The sequence below is a fragment of the Lithobates pipiens genome, unplaced genomic scaffold (genome assembly GCF_037356315.1).
Source record: "Lithobates pipiens isolate NorthernLeopardFrog02 unplaced genomic scaffold, aLitPip1_a1.2 Scaffold_10, whole genome shotgun sequence".
In the NCBI taxonomy this organism is placed as follows: Eukaryota; Metazoa; Chordata; class Amphibia; order Anura; family Ranidae; genus Lithobates; species Lithobates pipiens.
In genome coordinates this window covers 64,164,462-64,182,613 of record NW_027507686.1, presented here as the reverse complement: position 1 = coordinate 64,182,613, position 18,152 = coordinate 64,164,462, and the positions used below count along the sequence as shown (strand labels likewise).

General features: G+C 46.2%; 1 protein-coding gene across 2 annotated transcripts in view; it reads left to right on the top strand.

Moving 5' to 3' along the window:
- Positions 1-5,908: 5,908 nt before the first annotated feature.
- Positions 5,909-18,152, top strand: part of RCOR2 (REST corepressor 2) — a 52,902-nt gene continuing 40,658 nt past the window's right edge. Inside the window, exons 1-2 of one of the 2 annotated variants that reach the window (XM_077455758.1) lie at positions 5,909-6,099; positions 7,425-7,556. In XM_077455758.1, the coding sequence (XP_077311884.1) occupies positions 7,457-7,556 (100 nt within the window). In that variant the 5' untranslated portion in view covers positions 5,909-6,099; positions 7,425-7,456. The remainder of the gene's footprint in view (positions 6,100-7,424; positions 7,557-18,152) is intronic. The other variant, XM_077455757.1, reaches the window with a different exon arrangement.

Below are 18,152 nucleotides of genomic sequence, written 5' to 3'. Positions count from 1 at the left end.
CATGTGTGCCTCCTGAGATTTGACCCCATCCCATGTGTGCCTCCTGAGATATGGCCTCCATCCCATGTGTGTCTCCTGAGATATTGACCCCAATCCGATGTGTGCCTCCTGAGATTTGACCCCCACCCCATGTGTGCCTCCTGAGATTTGACCCCCACCCCATGTGTGCCTCCTGAGATTTAACCCCCACCCCATGTGTGCCTCCTGAGATTTGACCCCCATCCCATGTGTGCCTCCTGAGATTTGACCCCATCCCATGTGTGCCTCCTGAGATTTGACCCCATCCCATGTGTGCCTCCTGAGATATGGCCTCCATCCCATGTGTGCCTCCTGAGATATTGACCCCAATCCGATGTGTGCCTCCTGAGATTTGACCCCCACCCCATGTGTCCCTCCTGAGATTTGACCCCCACCCCATGTGTGCCTCCTGAGATTTGACCCCCACCCCATGTGTGCCTCCTGAGATATGGCCTCCATCCCATGTGTGTCTCCTGAGATATTGACCCCAATCTGATGTGTGCCTCCTGAGATTTGACCCCCATCCCATGTGTGCCTCCTGAGATTTGACCCCATCCCATGTGTGCCTCCTGAGATATGGCCTCCATCCCATGTGTGTCTCCTGAGATATTGACCCCATCCCATGTGTGCCTCCTGAGATTTGACCCCATCCCATGTGTGCCTCCTGAGATATGGCCTCCATCCCATGTGTGCCTCCTGAGATATGGCCTCCATCCCATGTGTGTCTCCTGAGATATTGACCCCAATCCGATGTGTGCCTCCTGAGATTTGACCCCCACCCCATGTGTGCCTCCTGAGATTTGACCCCCACCCCATGTGTGCCTCCTGAGATTTAACCCCCACCCCATGTGTGCCTCCTGAGATTTAACCCCCACCCCATGTGTGCCTCCTGAGATTTGACCCCCATCCCATGTGTGCCTCCTGAGATTTGACCCCATCCCATGTGTGCCTCCTGAGATATGGCCTCCATCCCATGTGTGCCTCCTGAGATATTGACCCCAATCCGATGTGTGCCTCCTGAGATTTGACCCCCACCCCATGTGTCCCTCCTGAGATTTGACCCCCACCCCATGTGTGCCTCCTGAGATTTGACCCCCACCCCATGTGTGCCTCCTGAGATTTGACCCCCACCCCATGTGTGCCTCCTGAGATTTGACCCCCACCCCATGTGTGCCTCCTGAGATTTAACCCCCACCCCATGTGTGCCTCCTGAGATTTGACCTCCCATCCCATGTGTGCCTCCTGAGATTTGACCTCCCATCCCATGTGTGCCTCCTGAGATTTGACCTCCCATCCCATGTGTGCCTCCTGAGATTTGACCTCCCATCCCATGTGTGCCTCCTGAGATTTGACCTCCCATCCCATGTGTGCCTCCTGAGATTTGACCTCCCATCCCATGTGTGCCTCCTGAGATATGACCCCCACCCCATGTGTGCCTCCTGAGATATTGACCCCCACCCCATGTGTGCTTCCTGAGATATGACCCCCACCCCATGTGTGCCTCCTGAGATATTGACCCCCATCCCATGTGTGCCTCCTGAGATATGACCCCCACCCCATTTGTGCCTCCTGAGATATTGACCCCCATCCGATGTGTACCTATTGAGATATTGACCCCAATCGGATGTGTACCTCCTGAGATATTGACCCCAATCGGATGTGTGCCTCCTGAGATTTGACCCCCACCCCATGTGTGCCTCCTGAGATTTGACCCCCACCCCATGTGTGCCTCCTGAGATTTGACCCCCACCCCATGTGTGCCTCCTGAGATTTGACCCCCACCCCATGTGTGCCTCCTGAGATTTGACCCCCACCCCATGTGTGCCTTCTGAGATTTGACCTCCCATCCCATGTGTGCCTCCTGAGATTTGACCTCCCATCCCATGTGTGCCTCCTGAGATTTGACCTCCCATCCCATGTGTGCCTCCTGAGATTTGACCTCCCATCCCATGTGTGCCTCCTGAGATTTGACCTCCCATCCCATGTGTGCCTCCTGAGATTTGACCTCCCATCCCATGTGTGCCTCCTGAGATTTGACCTCCCATCCCATGTGTGCCTTCTGAGATTTGACCTCCCATCCCATGTGTGCCTCCTGAGATTTGACCTCCCATCCCATGTGTGCCTCCTGAGATTTGACCTCCCATCCCATGTGTGCCTCCTGAGATTTGACCTCCCATCCCATGTGTGCCTCCTGAGATTTGACCTCCCATCCCATGTGTGCCTCCTGAGATTTGACCTCCCATCCCATGTGTGCCTCCTGAGATATGACCCCCATCCCATGTGTGACTCCTGAGATATTGACCCCCACCCCATGTGTGCTTCCTGAGATATGACCCCCACCCCATGTGTGCCTCCTGAGATATTGACCCCCATCCGATGTGTACCTCCTGAGATATTGACCCCAATCCGATGTGTGCCTCCTGAGATTTGACCCCCATCCCATGTGTCCTGAGATTTGACCCCCATCCCATGTGTCCTGAGATTTGACCCCCATCCCATGTGTCCTGAGATTTGACCCCCATCCCATGTGTGCCTCCTGAGATATGGCCCCCACCCCATGTGTGCCTCCTGAGATATGGCCCCCACCCCATGTGTGCCTTCTGAGATATGACCCCACCCCATGTGTGCCTCCTGAGATATGACCCCCACCCCATGTGTGCCTCCTGAGATTTGACCCCCATCAGATGTGTGCCTCCTGAGATTTGACCCCCATCAGATGTGTGCCTCCTGAGATTTGACCCCCATCAGATGTGTGCCTCCTGAGATATGACCCCCATCCCATGTGTGCCTCCTGAGATATGACCCCCATCCCATGTGTGCCTCCTGAGATATGACCCCCATCCCATGTGTGCCTCCTGAGATATGACCCCCATCAGATGTGTGCCTCCTGAGATATGACCCCCACCCCATGTGTGTCTTGACACCCACCACCCCATGTGTGCCTCCTGAGATATGACACCCACCACCCCATGTGTGCCTCTGGAGATATGACCCTCACCCCATGTGTGCCTCCAGAGATATGAGCCCCACCCCATGTGTGCGTCCTGGGATATGACCCCCACCCCATGTGTGTGTCCTAGGATATGACCCACACCCCGTGTATGCCTCCTGAGATATGACCCCCACCCAATGTGTGCCTCCTGGGATATGACCCCCACACCATGTGTGCCTCCTGGGATATGACCCCCACCCCATGTGTGCCTCCTGATGTATGACCCCCACCCCATGTGTGCCTCCTTGGATATGACCCCCATCCCATGTGTGCCTCCTTGGATATGACCCCCACCCCATGTGTGCCTCCTGGAATATGACCCCCATCCCATGTGTGCCTCCTGATATATGATCCCCACCCCATGAATGCCTCCTGATATATGACCCCACCCCATGTGTGCCTCCTGGGATATGACACCCACCACCCCATATGTGCCTCCTGAGATATGACCCCCATCTAAGATTGCCACCTTTTCATCAAGCCACACCAGAACACTTTAGCGGCACAAACCAATTTTTTTGTGCAGTTTACACTATAGGATTGTAAAAGACCTGGGACACCTTTGAGTGCCCAAGAAGAGTGGTATTTCAGTGTGTTTAGCGTCCTGTGATGAACAGTGGGTGTGGCCAAATTATGTTAATAATGGGAGAAGCTTAAGGAGTGTAGTAAAATCAAACAAGGTCAGTCTGCACCCCAGTACACCCCCCCCTCCCCCAAGGTCACAGCCTGTCCTCCAGTATAATACCTTCTTGGTCAGTCTGGCCCCCAGTATAATTCCTCTCCCCTGGTCAGTCTGTCCCTTCAGTATCTCCCCCAGTATAATCCCCCTCCAGGTCAGTCTGTTCCCCAGTATAATCCCACCCTTCCTGGTCAGTCTGTACCCCAGTTAAACCTTCCCCCCTACCAATATAATTACAAGCACTGGAAGCCGATGGGAGGACTGGTGCTGCAAGGCCTGCCACTGATGTGTCCGGGTTTCAGGTGGACTGAAACCTGGACACAGAATCTAAATCCGGGACTGTCCAGGTGAATCCGGAATAGGTGGCAACACTACCCCATGCCACCATATGCCTCCTGGGATGTGACACCCACCCTATGCATGCAACTATATGTAAACGTGTTTGTACCCTACAGTCAGATTCTCCCCTATTATATCACAGCTCTATTACCCTACAAACAGCCCCCCCCCCCTCAAATATTAATTCAGATGGAGAGATCCAGATGATGGAGAGATCTGGATTAAGATATCTAGATGATGAAGAGATCTAGATGATGGAGAGATCTAGATGATGGAGAGATCTAGATGATGGAGAGATACAGATGGAGAGATCTAGATGATGGAGAGATACAGATGGAGAGATCTAGATGATGGAGAGATACAGATGGAGGGATCTAGATGATGGAGAGATACAGATGGAGAGATCTAGATGATGGAGAGATACAGATGGAGAGATCTAGATGATGGAGAGATCTAGATGAAGATATCTAGACGATGGAGAGATACAGATGGAGAGATCTAGATGATGGAGAGATCTAGATGATGGAGAGATACAGATGGAGGGATCTAGATGATGGAGAGATACAGATGGAGAGATCTAGATGATGGAGGGATCTAGATGATGGAGAGATCCAGCACCCTGCAGGCAGATTCTCACTTTAGATTACGTGTCTGAATTCTGACTCTGCAGCCATATCCCCCCCCCCCCAGCTCCATTTTGTATCCTGCAGCCAACTAGTATCCCCATCATCATCGCATGAGAATGTATTTAGTCTTCAGTGAAATTACCCCCCAAAATCATCTCAATTGTCTGTATTTAGTGTGCAACAAAGTATTTCCATCATCTCCAGTTCTTTATGTAGTCTGAAGCCAAGCACCCCCATCATCATCATATAGGCTGCACTCAGACCCCCCCCCCCCCCCCCACATATATCACGTCTCTCTGGATTCACTCTGAAGTCAAATACTCCCCATAGGATCTCATGTATCCCCTCTCTTTTTTTCTTTTACTCTGCAAGCCGATCTCCTTTATATCACGTGTGTAATAAATACAGCTGAATGTCCTTCTGATCACATAGGAATTTATTCAATTTGGAAGTAAATGCCCATCTCCCCCTTCCAATTTACCGTGAAGACAAACGTCCCCCCTCCCCCCATATTTTCTGTTGTTGGGTCCCTCATCATCACACGACCTCTGCAGATCATCACACACTCTCCGATCTCCTGCAGATCATCACATAGGATCCCTTTATTCCCTCTGCAGATCCCCGACCTCCTGTATTGGAAGTATGGTGTATGGGGTGTGATGAGTGGAGCAGAGAGGACTGATGAGCTTCCATGGGACACCCATCGGCTCCAGTCTTATCATAGAGGGTCATTGTTGGTGGATCCCCCATTCATCCCCTGTGTGGGGGGTGGAGTGCCGCCATCACATCTCAGGACATCCTGCAGTGGCGGGAGGACACTCCAACCAGGTTCATGTCTCCTTCCCATCAAATAGTTCCTATGGAGGAAGTCCATGAGGAGGACTCATCCTGTCCCTATACAGGTCCTATGGGGGGTCCCTATACCCGGCCACATAGACTGACCAGGACAGGGGCGGAGGGGGCTCTATGATCGGCTAATAGTCAGAACACAGGAAGGGACCGGTCCTCATACATTGTTCCAGCACTGATAAGACAGTCCCAGCACAGGACTGAGGTGGGGGGACGCTTTAACAATGGCCAAGTGTTTAGTGGGATGGGATTGCTGGGTCTATGGAGGAGTTGGAGGGCAGAGCGGGTGCAGGAAGGGGTAGGTAGGTGTCCCTGAGGAGGGGGAGGGGCGGTGGTGGTAGAGGGGTATGGGGGGAGGTCACATGGGGTGATGCCGGCAGCTGTACACTCTCCGGAGTCTAGGCGGCGGAGGGATGTGAGGCGGCTGTGCCGGATCTATATTCTGGAGCAGGCTGCCTGTGTGTGGCTGGATCTCATTGTGATTGAAGTGCGCCGGTATCCGCTGGACTCCGCGCTGATACTTTGTGTCCCCGTGTGTGTATGGGAGAGCCACCTTCACCGGAGACACCGGCCACCTCCTCCTCACCCTGCTCCAGGTACAGACATCCCACCATTCCCTACACTCACATCCCACCATTCCCTACACTCACATCCCACCATTCCCTACACTCACATCCCACCATTCCCTCCACTCACATCCCACCATTCCCTCCACTCACATCCCTCCATTCCCTACCACTCACATCCCTCCATTCCCTCCACTCACATCCCTCCATTCCCTCCACTCACATCCCTCCATTCCCTCCACTCACATCCCTCCATTCCCTACCACTCACATCCCTCCATTCCCTCCACTCACATCCCTCCATTCCCTCCACTCACATCCCTCCATTCCCTACACTCACATCCCACCATTCCCTACACTCACATCCCACCATTCCCTACACTCACATCCCTCCATTCCCTCCACTCACATCCCTCCATTCCCTCCACTCACATCCCTCCATTCCCTACCACTCACATCCCTCCATTCCCTACACTCACATCCCTCCATTCCCTACACTCACATCCCTCCATTCCCTCCACTCACATCCCTCCATTCCCTCCACTCACATCCCTCCATTCCCTCCACTCACATCCCTCCATTCCCTCCACTCACATCCCACCATTCCCTACACTCACATCCCACCATTCCCTACACTCACATCCCACCATTCCCTACACTCACATCCCACCATTCCCTACCACTCACATCCCACCATTCCCTACCACTCACATCCCTCCATTCCCTACCACTCACATCCCTCCATTCCCTACCACTCACATCCCTCCATTCCCTACCACTCACATCCCTCCATTCCCTACCACTCACATCCCTCCATTCCCTACCACTCACATCCCTCCATTCCCTACCACTCACATCCCTCCATTCCCTACCACTCACATCCCTCCATTCCCTACCACTCACATCCCTCCATTCCCTACCACTCACATCCCTCCATTCCCTACCACTCACATCCCTCCATTCATTCCCTCCAATCCCTACACTCACATCGTGCTCATTAAATCACACACATGCTACATGCCTCTCCTTCCTACACTTTTATCCTGTTGGGTTTTTTTTTATTTTTTATATATATTTATTTTTTTCCTTTCAATTAGGCTTTTATCCACTAACTTTACCCTATTATTCCATCAGATTTTCCTTTTTATCCATGTTGTTACCAGGCAATTCAATGCTCTTGCTATCACTTTAAATGGACCACAGTGCCACTCATCCTATTATCCCAAAAATTAGGCATTGGGGGTTTCCCCCTTTTATTTAAATCCTTTTTTTGCTTATCTTTTTCTTTAATTATTAGTTTCTTCCACATTTTTTTTTTTATATTGGATGTGCCTTTTGTCTCTGTGTGTATGTTAGATTGCTTCTAGGAAGTGCTGCGGGAGTCAGGAATGCCTCCAGTTATAGAAAAATCTTTGAGCAATCCCCGCAAGAGGACCAAATCCGACAGCCACTCAGAGGAGGAATTCAGCGACGACGAAGCACCGAGGGGTGAGCATTTAGGCATCGCATGTTCAGGTTTATTTGCAGATCTCTGGCACACAGTGATTGTAAACCTTCCTGTTTTATTTTCTTAAAACAAAAAAAAATGTTATAATTACCTCCCACTGTGCAGCTCGTTTTGCACAGAGTGACCCCATTTGCGTTCATAGAAACTAGTGCCGGACTCAGCCCCGACGCCCGCATCATTGGTTTGATTGACAGCAGTGGGAGCCAATGGCTGCGCTGCTATCGGACTATCCAACCCCGTGCAGAGAGGGAGAGCCTGTCTCCGCCGAGGGAACAAACAGGCTCAGGTAAGTAAAACGAAGGGGGCTGGAGGGCTGGTCGCTGGCAGAAGTTTATTTATTTTTAATTTTTTTTGCACCTTCATGCATTAAGGTGAAAAAAACGAGGTGTTACAACCCCTTTAACAGGCAAGCCATTTGGCATTTTTTGCAAACGTAGGAAAGCCTGCCAAGGTAACCAGTGTTCACATCGTTGTATAGCGTCTTTTTCATGATCTCCTGAAACCAGATTGAGCAGGGCTTTCAGAAGGTGTCTTGGCAAGGCTTCAGCCTCTTGCTGGTTGTTCTGAGGCTTCAGTGGGTGGATCTGGGTTGTGAATCGATTGTATTCTGATTATGCATTTTAGTCTAGCCATAGATGGATCAGCCAGCAAGTGATTGTAAAGTCTTTTTTTTTTTATTTATTTTTTTATATATAAAAATAACAAACATGCTATACTTTCCCTGCTCTGTTGCAGTGGATTTGCACAGAGCAGCCCGGATCCTCCTCTTCTCGGGTCCCACTGGCCCCTCCCTCCTGTTAAGTGCCCCCATAGCAAGAAGCTTGCTATAGGGGCACCCGAGCCAAGTCACAGCTCTGTTTGTCCGTTCAGACACAGAGCCCTGGCCTGTGTGTCTCCCTCTCTCTCTTCCTCCCTCTCCCCTAACCGACTTTGACAGCAGCAGGAGCCAATGGCTCCGCTGCTGTGTCTCAGCCAATCAGGAGGGAGAGTCTTGGATAGAGATGGGGCTCATGTAAATATTAGGGGGGCTGCTGCACACATAAGGCTTTATATTTCATAGGAGTTGTAAAGTCCAGAGGTTTTTCACCCTAAAGAGGAGCTGCATTCTGTGATTTTTTTTTTTTTTTTTTTTATAACACACACACACACACACACACACACACACACACACACACACACACACACACACACACACACACACACACACACACACACACACACACACACACACTCTTTATACTGTGATTCTGTAAATATGCTGCAGAAATCTCCCTCCACTGAATCTGGCTGCATCCATTTTAACTGTGGCCAGCTGAAGCTGCGGCCTGTTCAATTCCTGGATCTACACAGACACACACCTCCAGCTCTGCAGCTTTCATTGGCTTTCTTATCACTCATCCCCCCTCCCTTCCTGGCAAACTCACGTGAGAGAGAGAGAGCTGTGTATGATGTCATAAGCCTATACTTTTTTACCACACAAGAAACAGGAAGTGGGCTGTATAAGCTATTCACTGGGAAAAAAAAAATGTTTTATTATCCAAAGTTAAAACAACAAGGGAAGAGGATTTGATGGATGGAAGTAGAAAAAAAAATGACTGAAGTTCTGCTTTAATGCATATGAAAAACCTTCTCCTTTTTTCCTTGCCTGAACTCCAGCTGCTGTCTCCGGTCCTCATTAGATAGATGGCTCCCGCTGCTGTCAATAAAATTCAGAGACCCAGGGGGCGGGGCCGAGTCTTGCAGTCTGTGTCAATGGATGCAGGACTCAGGAGTGCCTTCCTGGAAAGCGGCTCTTGGTGCGGGCTCTAGAAGAGGAGGAGCCAGGAGCACTGCCGGGGACACCTCAAAGGGAGGATTGGGGCTGCTCGGCAAAACAGAGCAGGTAAGTATAACGTGTTTATAAAATAACAATCACTTTAGTGCATAGAATGCATTAAGATAAAAAACCTTCTGACTTTACGACTCCTCTAAAGTGGAAGATTAGAAAATGAAAGCGCATCTTCACTGCAGCTGAGCACCACAAACCAAAAACGCTATTTAATTCATTTTTAATATTCAAAGCAAACTCCTCTCTCCGGAATTTTTTTCCTAAGGTTATTATGTTATGGGTAAAGTTCCAAAAAAACAACAAATGGATTCACACAAGGTGGATGGGGGAATCTATTGTTGGAATACACTTATCAGTGCTGTTTGCACAAAAAATTTCCAACAAGCCCGTTAGAAGTACATGGATTGAAATTCAGTTGGTCTCTGCTGAATTGTCTGAATTTCAATCCTCACAGTAACCTTCTATAGAGACACCAGATTTAAAGAAAAATAATATACTTTTATTGAAAACAATGTAGCAATGAGTAACATTAAGATTAAAATACCACACCACCACCAGTGAAAAAGATTAAAAAGACAACAACATTGTCAAAGATTTTTGTAAGAGAGCCAAGATACCAAAACATCCTTGTAGTGCCACATCCCTTTAAATATAATATCTAAAAAAGTTGTTTATTAAATATAATATCTAAAAAAGTTGTTTATGGGACTTTTTAAGTGCAAAAACACTGTATTATAAAAATATAGATTTATTTAATGTAAATAGAAGAAAGCATATAAATAGTTGGAATCATTTAAAAAAATACATAAGAACAATTGCAATGCTGATAAATATCTACATGTTTCGCCATACAATATAGGGCTTCTTCAGGAGAACTGTTAATATCGCATATGATCACTGAAATGAAAAGACAATTTGAAAAACACACAAATAATAAATGTAATACAATTTCCAGCCAAGCAGAATATCGTATAGACAAAAATTGACTTTCAGCGCTTGAAGTAAATTTTTGTCTATACGATATTCTGCTTGGCTGGAAATTGTATTTCATTTGTGTTTGTTTTTTTGTGTGTTTTTTCAAATTGTCTTTTTTCATTTCAGTGATCATATGCGATATTAACAGTTCTCCGGAAGAAGCCCTATATTGTATGGCGAAACATGTAGAGATTTATCAGCATTGCAATTGTGATGTATTTTTTTTTAATTATTCCAACACTGTATTTATGCTTTTTTCTATTTACATTAAATACATTTATATTTTTATAATGCAGTGTTTTTGTGCTTAAAGTCCCATAAACAACTTTTTTAGATACAGCATTGTCAAAGTGGATACACAGAGCTGCTGGCAGCACACCTCCATCATGCATATCCTCCATTCACACCACCAGGACATGGGTGGGAGGAATTAAACTTCAATGGAGGGGAACAGTATAAGCCCTTGTACACACGGTCGGAGATTCCGACAACCAAATCCGTCGGAGTAATTCTGACGGATTAATTCCGGAAGAGGTCCGGAAATGATGTTGCATACACACAGTCAGACTAAGTTGTCGGAAAATCCGATTGTACATAACGTGATGACATTATTTCGTTACGACGGGACTACGTTCAGGCTAGTAGCCAATAGCTTTGGTCTAGGAATTTGATCTGAGCATGCGTGGCACTTTGTCCGTCGGAGTAGGCTACACATGATCGGAGTATGTCCGATCGGAGCATTTTGTCGGAAAATTTTACCCGCAAGTTGGAAAAGTTGGTCCGACGGAAACAGTCCGATGCAGACCACACACAGTCGGAATATCCGACAAAACAGTCCGAATCTCCGACCGTGTGTACAAGGCCTAAAGCACAATGAAGATGGCAAATGGGTATTCGCTGCTAAAAAGCCATGTATAAGTTGCTGTTCATGAACCTGTCTTTGAATGGTCACCCCAAGGACAAGGAGGTGCCTGTAATTCAAGGTGGGTATCACAGAAAGTTGATGCCTGGATGGGTCACTGCTGCAGCAGGATCAGCGATGTAGCTGTACAGTGAAAAAGCTGGAACTGCACTGAGGTTTAGACTTGGGCTGATCAGACGAACAAAGTACAATGGAGATGCATTGTAAAAAAAAAAAAATGTGCTGGCTCTAAGTTTTCAGATGGGTTGAGTTTTGAACTTAGGATTTCAGATCTGCGGATATGCAGGATACAAATCAGGAAGCTCTAACATGGCATTTTATTGGCCACATTTTGATCTTTTGGTATCGCACAGATCATTTAAATGCTTCCACTAGATTGGTGCAGAGTAAGTATATAAGTAGTTGTTACAGCTGAACTTCAGGAATGAAACCAACTTCACCCTTGCAGTGCAGGGGAGCCCCCCTCATTTATTCTTTGTGTGCATGGATTAGGTGTTTTACTTTTTATATCTGGGGCAAGTGATGTTATGTTTCAGGCTGTGGGCAATCCCTTAAAGCCGAGTTCCGCTTAAAAAATAAATAAATAAAAAATAAAGTCAGCAGCTACAAATACTGCAGCTGCTGAATTTTTTAATAATCAGACACTTGCCTGTCCCAGGGTCAAAGCCCCGCTCGTCTCCCCATCCGATCGGCGTCGCTGGCATTGTAACTGTGGGCACAGCCGGGCATCCACTGTGCATGCACGAGCCGCGCCATGACTGGCCGTGAAATCATCTGGGACCTGTAACGTGTCCCAGATTGCCCCTAGAGAGAGGGGGGAGAGCTGATCTCCCTTCCTGTGCTGAGGGAAATTATGTCAGGAGCCCAGGCGCTGAAGGAGGCAGATTACAAGGGACCCCCTAGCAACAGGCATTAAAGAGGTGGAACTCCACTTTAACCTCATTATATGCAATGCAGGTTGATTAAAGTGGTACTAAACTTGCCTTTGTTTCAACAGTCTCGGCCCTCTCTGACGAAGGCATCTTCTCCTGTGTGCCATCTTTGGCAATATTTATTAGTCAGTGCGAGATGATGTCACTATTGCACATGCACTGTGCAGGCCAGCGGAGTAAGCTGAGCATGCGCAGCTCAGCTTACCTGTCAGAGAAGACAGCGGGCAGCTAGGTAGGTAAATCTTATTGTAAAAGAGACATTGCAGGTTAGTAGCAGGTATTAAATCTTATCCCTGCAGCCCTATACTAAACAAGCGTTTAACCCTTGCATTGTAGTGGTGGCCCCACTACAAGGATAGATTTTCTCATTCCTGGAGTTCAAATCTAAAGCCAGATTAAACTCAAATAATTGTTATTGTTGTCCAGCAATCTGAAATGCCGCCTCTGCACTACCCAAGTCTATAGTGCTGCATATGGAGCAAACTCATTTCTGACTTTAGAGCATTAGACAGACATGGGGAGTATTTTGTGTATAGGTTGTACTGCAGGAGAGTTGGCCTGCTGCTGAGAGAGCTGCTGTCTAAGTCTCCTACATGCTGTCAGCACAGGGTAATTTAAACCTTACTTTGGTATCCTTATCAGTTAAAGTGTTACTAAACCCAGGACCCTGCATTCACTATATCTGGTCTCCCACAGAACAAGGAAATTCAATTATTTTAGTAAAAAAAAGAATCTGCTAAATATCCTTTCTCATCAGCAGTATATAGAAGTCTTGTGACTCCTATCAGTGCCTAGTCAAAACTTGTAGGAGTTTTCGTACTGAACTGGCTGCCCTATCAGGATGCAGGACCCCTGACCCTCTGTCTGGACAGTGCTGATTGGCCCTGTGCTGATCACATGCACCCTCCCAAGAAAAACTCTCCTAGCAATACACGCCAAACTGAGCATGTTGCAGCCTGACTCCAAAACATATCTGGATAAGACAGTTATTAGTCAGTGGAAGGAGGAGGATCTGTGCATACAGGATCAAACAGCCTTTTTACACAATGCAGAAGATTAACCCCTTAGGTTCCACAGTGAGTATGACAAGCATGCTTTACTGCATATACAGACTGATTTTACTGTTGTGGGTTTAGTAACGCTTTATAAAAAAAAAAAAAAAAAAAGGAAGAGAGACTTTTTTTCTTTTTTACTGTATTTGCAGTTTAACGGCTTGACAGTAATATAGTGAGTGGGGACTTAAGGGGCATATTTATAAAGAAGCTCGTAGAACTTCCATTAAACATCTCTGAATGTCACTGTCAATTAAAAGACCTGTAGATGGAAGATTCCTAAGCAGATAGATGGAAGATTCCTAACATTCGCTGCTTTATAAAGATATACCTAAGTAATAGGAAATTGGTTTGATTGGGTTACTGTTAGACCTAGACCACACAGACCTATGCTTGTGTAAAAACAGTGTGTGCTTTTACCAAGCATTTGCAATATTTTCAGCCAGGTTCATGCAGCTTTTTTTTTAAACCTTTAGGCCTTGCGCACACTGTTTGTTTTTGGATGTTTTTAGAGCAGCTGTTTTTGGCTTCAGACGTGTGGTTTTTTTTTTTTTTTTTTTTTTCCCCATCATGTTATCATATATGTCTATGCACACACAGGCTGTCATCTGCGTTTTGTGGCTTTAAAAAAAACCAAAATTAGTGGGTCCTGAGAGGAGTTTTTCGGCTGTAAAAATGCTGATAAACCCTTTAAAAATGGGGCTCGCCAGTGTTTTTTAAAGTTTTTGATTCCTTAAAAAAAGAGGAAAAAAAAAAAAAACGAACGCGGAAAAACGATCAATGGTAATAACCGCTATTGCAAGAATGTTGAAAAACTCACAGCAAAGCTACTGGCTTTTTTTATAATGTTATTTTAACGTCCAGTGTGCATGAGGCGTTAAAGTGCCCTTCAGCTCCAGTTTGGGAATGATAAATGTACACTTACAGGCCACTTTATTAGGTACACCTGTTCAATTGCTTGGTAACGCAAATTGCTAATCTGCCAATCACATGGCAGCAACTCAGTTCATTTAGGCATCTAGACATGGTGAAGACAACTTGCTGACATTGAAACCAAGCATCAGAATGGGGAAGAAAGGGGATTCAAGGGACTTGGAATGTGGCATGGTTCTTGGTGCCAGACGGACTGCTCTGGATATTTCAAAAACTGCTGATCTACTGGGTTTTTCACGCACAATCATCTCTAGGGTTTACAGAAAATGGTCTAAAAAAGAGAAAATATCCAGTGAGTGGCAGTTGTGTGGACAAAAATGCTTTGTTGATGTCAGAGGAGAATGGGTAGAATGATTAGAGATGATAGGCAACAGTAGCTCAACTAACTACTCGTTACAACCAAGGTGTGCAGAATACCATCTCTGAATGCACAGCACATCGAACCTTCAAGCAGATGGGTTACAGCAGCAGAACAACACATCAGGTGCCACTCCTGTCAGCTAAGAACAGGAAACCAAGGCTACAGTTCCCACAGTCTCACCAGAATTGGACATTAGAAGATTGGAAAACATTGCCTGGTCTCGATTTTTAGCTGCGACGTTCATATGGTAGGGTCAGAGTTTATGCCAAACATGAAAGCATGGATCCATCCTGCCTTGTATCAACGGTTCAGGCTGGTGATGGTGTAATGGTGTGGGGGATATTTTCTTGGCACACGTTGGCCCCTTCGTACCAACAGAGCATTGTTTAAACACCACGGCCTTCGTGAGTATTTTTGCTGACCATGTCCATCCCTTAATGACTACAGTGTACCCATCTTCTGATTGCTTCTTTCAGCAGGATAAAGCACCATGTCACAAAGCTCAAATCGTCTCACCATTGGTTTCTTAAACATAACAATGTGTTCACTATACTCCAGTGGCCTCCAGTCACCAGATCTCAATCCAGTAGAGCACCTTTGGGATGTGGTAGAATAGGAGATTCGCACCATGGATGTACAGCCGACAAATCTGCAGCAACTGAGTGATGCTGTGTCAAAATGGACCAAGATCTCTGAGGAATGTTTCCAACACCTTTTTTAATCTTTGCCATGAATAATTAAGGCAGTTCTGAAGGAAAAGGGGGGGGGGGGGGTCCAACCTGGTACTAGCAAGGTGTACCTAATAAGAAAGTGATCGGTGCGTGAATATCTTAATTGGAGTGCTAAATGTCACTTTAAGCAGCTTGTTTATTATGACAGTCACACTGACCACAGGATCTGTGTGACATCCACATACTGGAATTGAAGTTTGCTTTAAAAGCTTCAACAAAACTTCTGAAAGATTTAAAAATGTGTTATGAAGGCTTGTGTGCATATTCCTCTTTCATATACTAAAGCCCATGTGTACATGATCTTAGATCATGGTGTTTAGTTTAAACTTCTAAGGTTAGAGTTCTGGGCGTTGGGGTAGAGTACTGCCTTTACAGCCTGAAGTGGTTGTAAAGGCAGAAATGTTGTGGTGTTTTTATTTATTTTTTAATCTATGCATTAGACCACTTTCACACTGGGGCGATGGGCCCTCGGCGGTAAAGGCCACTATTTTTAGCGGCACTTTACCATCGCATTTGCGGGGGTTTTCAGCCGCTAGTGGGGTGGTTTTAGCCCCTGCTAGCGGTCGAAAAAGGGTTAAAACCACCCGTAAAGCGCCACTTTGCCAGCGGTGACCATTGAATGGAAAAAGCAGTGTAAACACCGCTCCAAAGATTCTGCTAGCAGGACTTTTTTTAATGTCTTGCCAGCGCACCGCTCCAGTGTGAAAGCCATCCGGCTTTTACACTGGAGAGACGGGAAAAGCGCTTTAGAGGTGCTATGCAGGCGCTATTCTTTTAGCACTGTAGCGCCTGTAAAACGCCTCAGTGTGAAAGGGGTCTTAAGATGAAAAGCCTTCTGTGTGCAGCAGCCCCCCTAATACTTACCCAAGCCCTATCTAGATCTATCAATGTTGCAGGACTGTCTTGGCTGCCAGGGACTCCCGTCCTCATTGGCTGACCCAGCAGCGAAGTGCCACTGGCTCACTGCTGTCAATCAGTCGGTCAACTAATGAGGAGAGAAAGGGGGCCGGGCCTTGACTCTGTCTGAACATGGGGAGCTGTGGCTTGGGTGCCCCCATGCTTGCTATGGGGACGCGCAACGGGAGGGAGGGGCCAGGAGCACTGAAGAGTAGGATCCGGGCTGCTCTCTGCAAAACCGTTACACAGAGCAGGTAAGTATAACATGTTTGTTTGTTTTTGTTTTTTTTTGCTTTGAAACCACTCGACTTTAGTGCCACTTTAAACAGTGCTTGATGAGGGCTCTCTGTGTCCCTGCTGGGGAGATTCAACCCTCCTGTATACCACTGTTACCTAGACAAAAAATGAGGGATATCCTATAATTTTTGAGTTGTCCTCCAGAGCAAGATGTGGGGGGGGGGGGATATCCATCAACGGAGAGAAATGTTTTTATGACCATTCTCTTAAGAGAATTCCATTCAGTTTGGAGGGATTCCCTGTCATTTCCTGTTCCGTCTCCAGGAAATCTCCCCAGCATTACTGAGATGGCAAAAAAAAAAAACCACTTAATAGGGGTTTTAACCCTTCTGTACTCTAGTATAAAGTTTTGACTTTACATAATCTTTAATGGGAAGGTTGAGTGTTAGGGAGGGGTAAAGGGTATTAAATATACTCACAATGCAAAGTCTAATTTGTACAAGTTTAAAATGTATATAAACTCAAAAATACTTAATGTAATAATATAAAAAAATATATATATATATTTTTTTATATTATTAAAGTTGTGTCCTTTTTCTATTTTTCTGTGGTTATCCTGCCAGAACGTCCTTTCATAGGGTGACAATGCTTACTGCCATGGTCCCAAATCAGGAGTGGTGTCACTCTGAAGCATGTTCCTAGTCAGAACTATAAACTGACTGAACTACAATGCAAATGCACAGTGCACCTGCACATTCAGCCCCTTGCTCCCAGCTAGTGTTCAGAGCCTTCCCCATTCACCGCCTTGTCTGCATCAATGCTCCCTTACTGATGCATGTACATTACACCAAGAAGAATGTAATTCCTACTTTTCAGCTGACCCTCCAGAGTTGGTTGGCTAGGGAAGAGAGCAGCAGAAACCGTCCCTGCAACGGTGTGCATGTCTTTTAAAAAAATAAATAAAAAACTTGCAGAAAGAGAGTCTGAATAATCTGCACCAAAAATGTTTTTTTTTTAAATTTTTATTTTTTTATTTTTTTTTGCTTGAGGTTTACAAATTATATCTTGCGTAAAGCTTGTTTCTGGATAGTTACAAATCCACATCTCAAATTTTATTTATTTTATGAATTCCTGAACACCCTAATTTCTTACCTGAAACCACAGCCACATAATAGAATGGGTCCCAATTATTCTTCTTCTTGTCTTTGTTATGGGAGTTTACTTTTGTGTTGTACCCATGTCACATGGGTGGTTGCTGCTCATTGGCTGCTAAAGTGGACCTTTCTCCCCTTTCACTGAAAATCACTGCTGTATAGGATGATATTCATTAGTCCTCCAAGTCCGCAGTTTCTAAATGGGCCTTTTGTTGTCTATTTTAAGATCGGGGTAAATGTTCCATGTTAAATGTCCATCAGAGTAAGTGGCAGAGTCACAACTGGTTAGCTGTAGCTTTTGAATACCAGTCAAAGTCCACACTTTGTTCTGCGATCAGTAAATGGCACTGCCGTTTCACAGTTTTCAAAATATATGTTGTGGTTACTAGAGTGTTAAAGTTTAATAAAAAAAAAACTTGCTGGACAACTGGCTTAAAGACAACCATAGTCCACCAGTTCATAGCTAACCAAAAAATTGTGGTGCTTTGTATGCTTGCATGAGCTCCAGCACACTATTACAAAAGACCCATACACAGATGGATCACATAACTTTTC